Genomic DNA, 236 nt, shown 5'->3' with positions numbered 1-236 from the left:
AAAAGGGTTTCCCTGAGGCTCCTGGCTAAAGGGGCACAAAGCAGCCGAGAAGCGAGGGAGAGAGCTGAGGCAGGCGCCGTGCAGCCCCGGGACACCCGGGCGCTGCGGTCGAGGGAAGCCAGCATGGCCATGCCCTTCTTCTCCCTCTCTGCTCCACCCAGCCCCCAGAAAGAGGACAGCTCGGCAGGCTCGCCACCCCCCAGCCCGACCACCTCACGATCTCCTACCACAGGAGG

General features: G+C 66.5%; 1 protein-coding gene across 1 annotated transcript in view; it reads left to right on the top strand.

Moving 5' to 3' along the window:
• Positions 1–6: 6 nt before the first annotated feature.
• Positions 7–236, top strand: part of LOC103768948 (chromosome unknown open reading frame, human C10orf12) — a gene marked incomplete at its 5' end in the record, with an annotated part of 3,204 nt that continues 2,974 nt past the window's right edge. The window contains one exon of the mRNA XM_008936115.1: positions 7–235. Within this exon, the coding sequence (XP_008934363.1) occupies positions 7–235 (229 nt within the window). The remainder of the gene's footprint in view (position 236) is intronic.

This window comes from Merops nubicus, unplaced genomic scaffold, assembly GCF_000691845.1.
Source record: "Merops nubicus isolate BGI_N331 unplaced genomic scaffold, ASM69184v1 scaffold10372, whole genome shotgun sequence".
Taxonomy (NCBI): Eukaryota; Metazoa; Chordata; class Aves; order Coraciiformes; family Meropidae; genus Merops; species Merops nubicus.
This window is presented reverse-complemented; position numbering and strand designations above follow the sequence as displayed.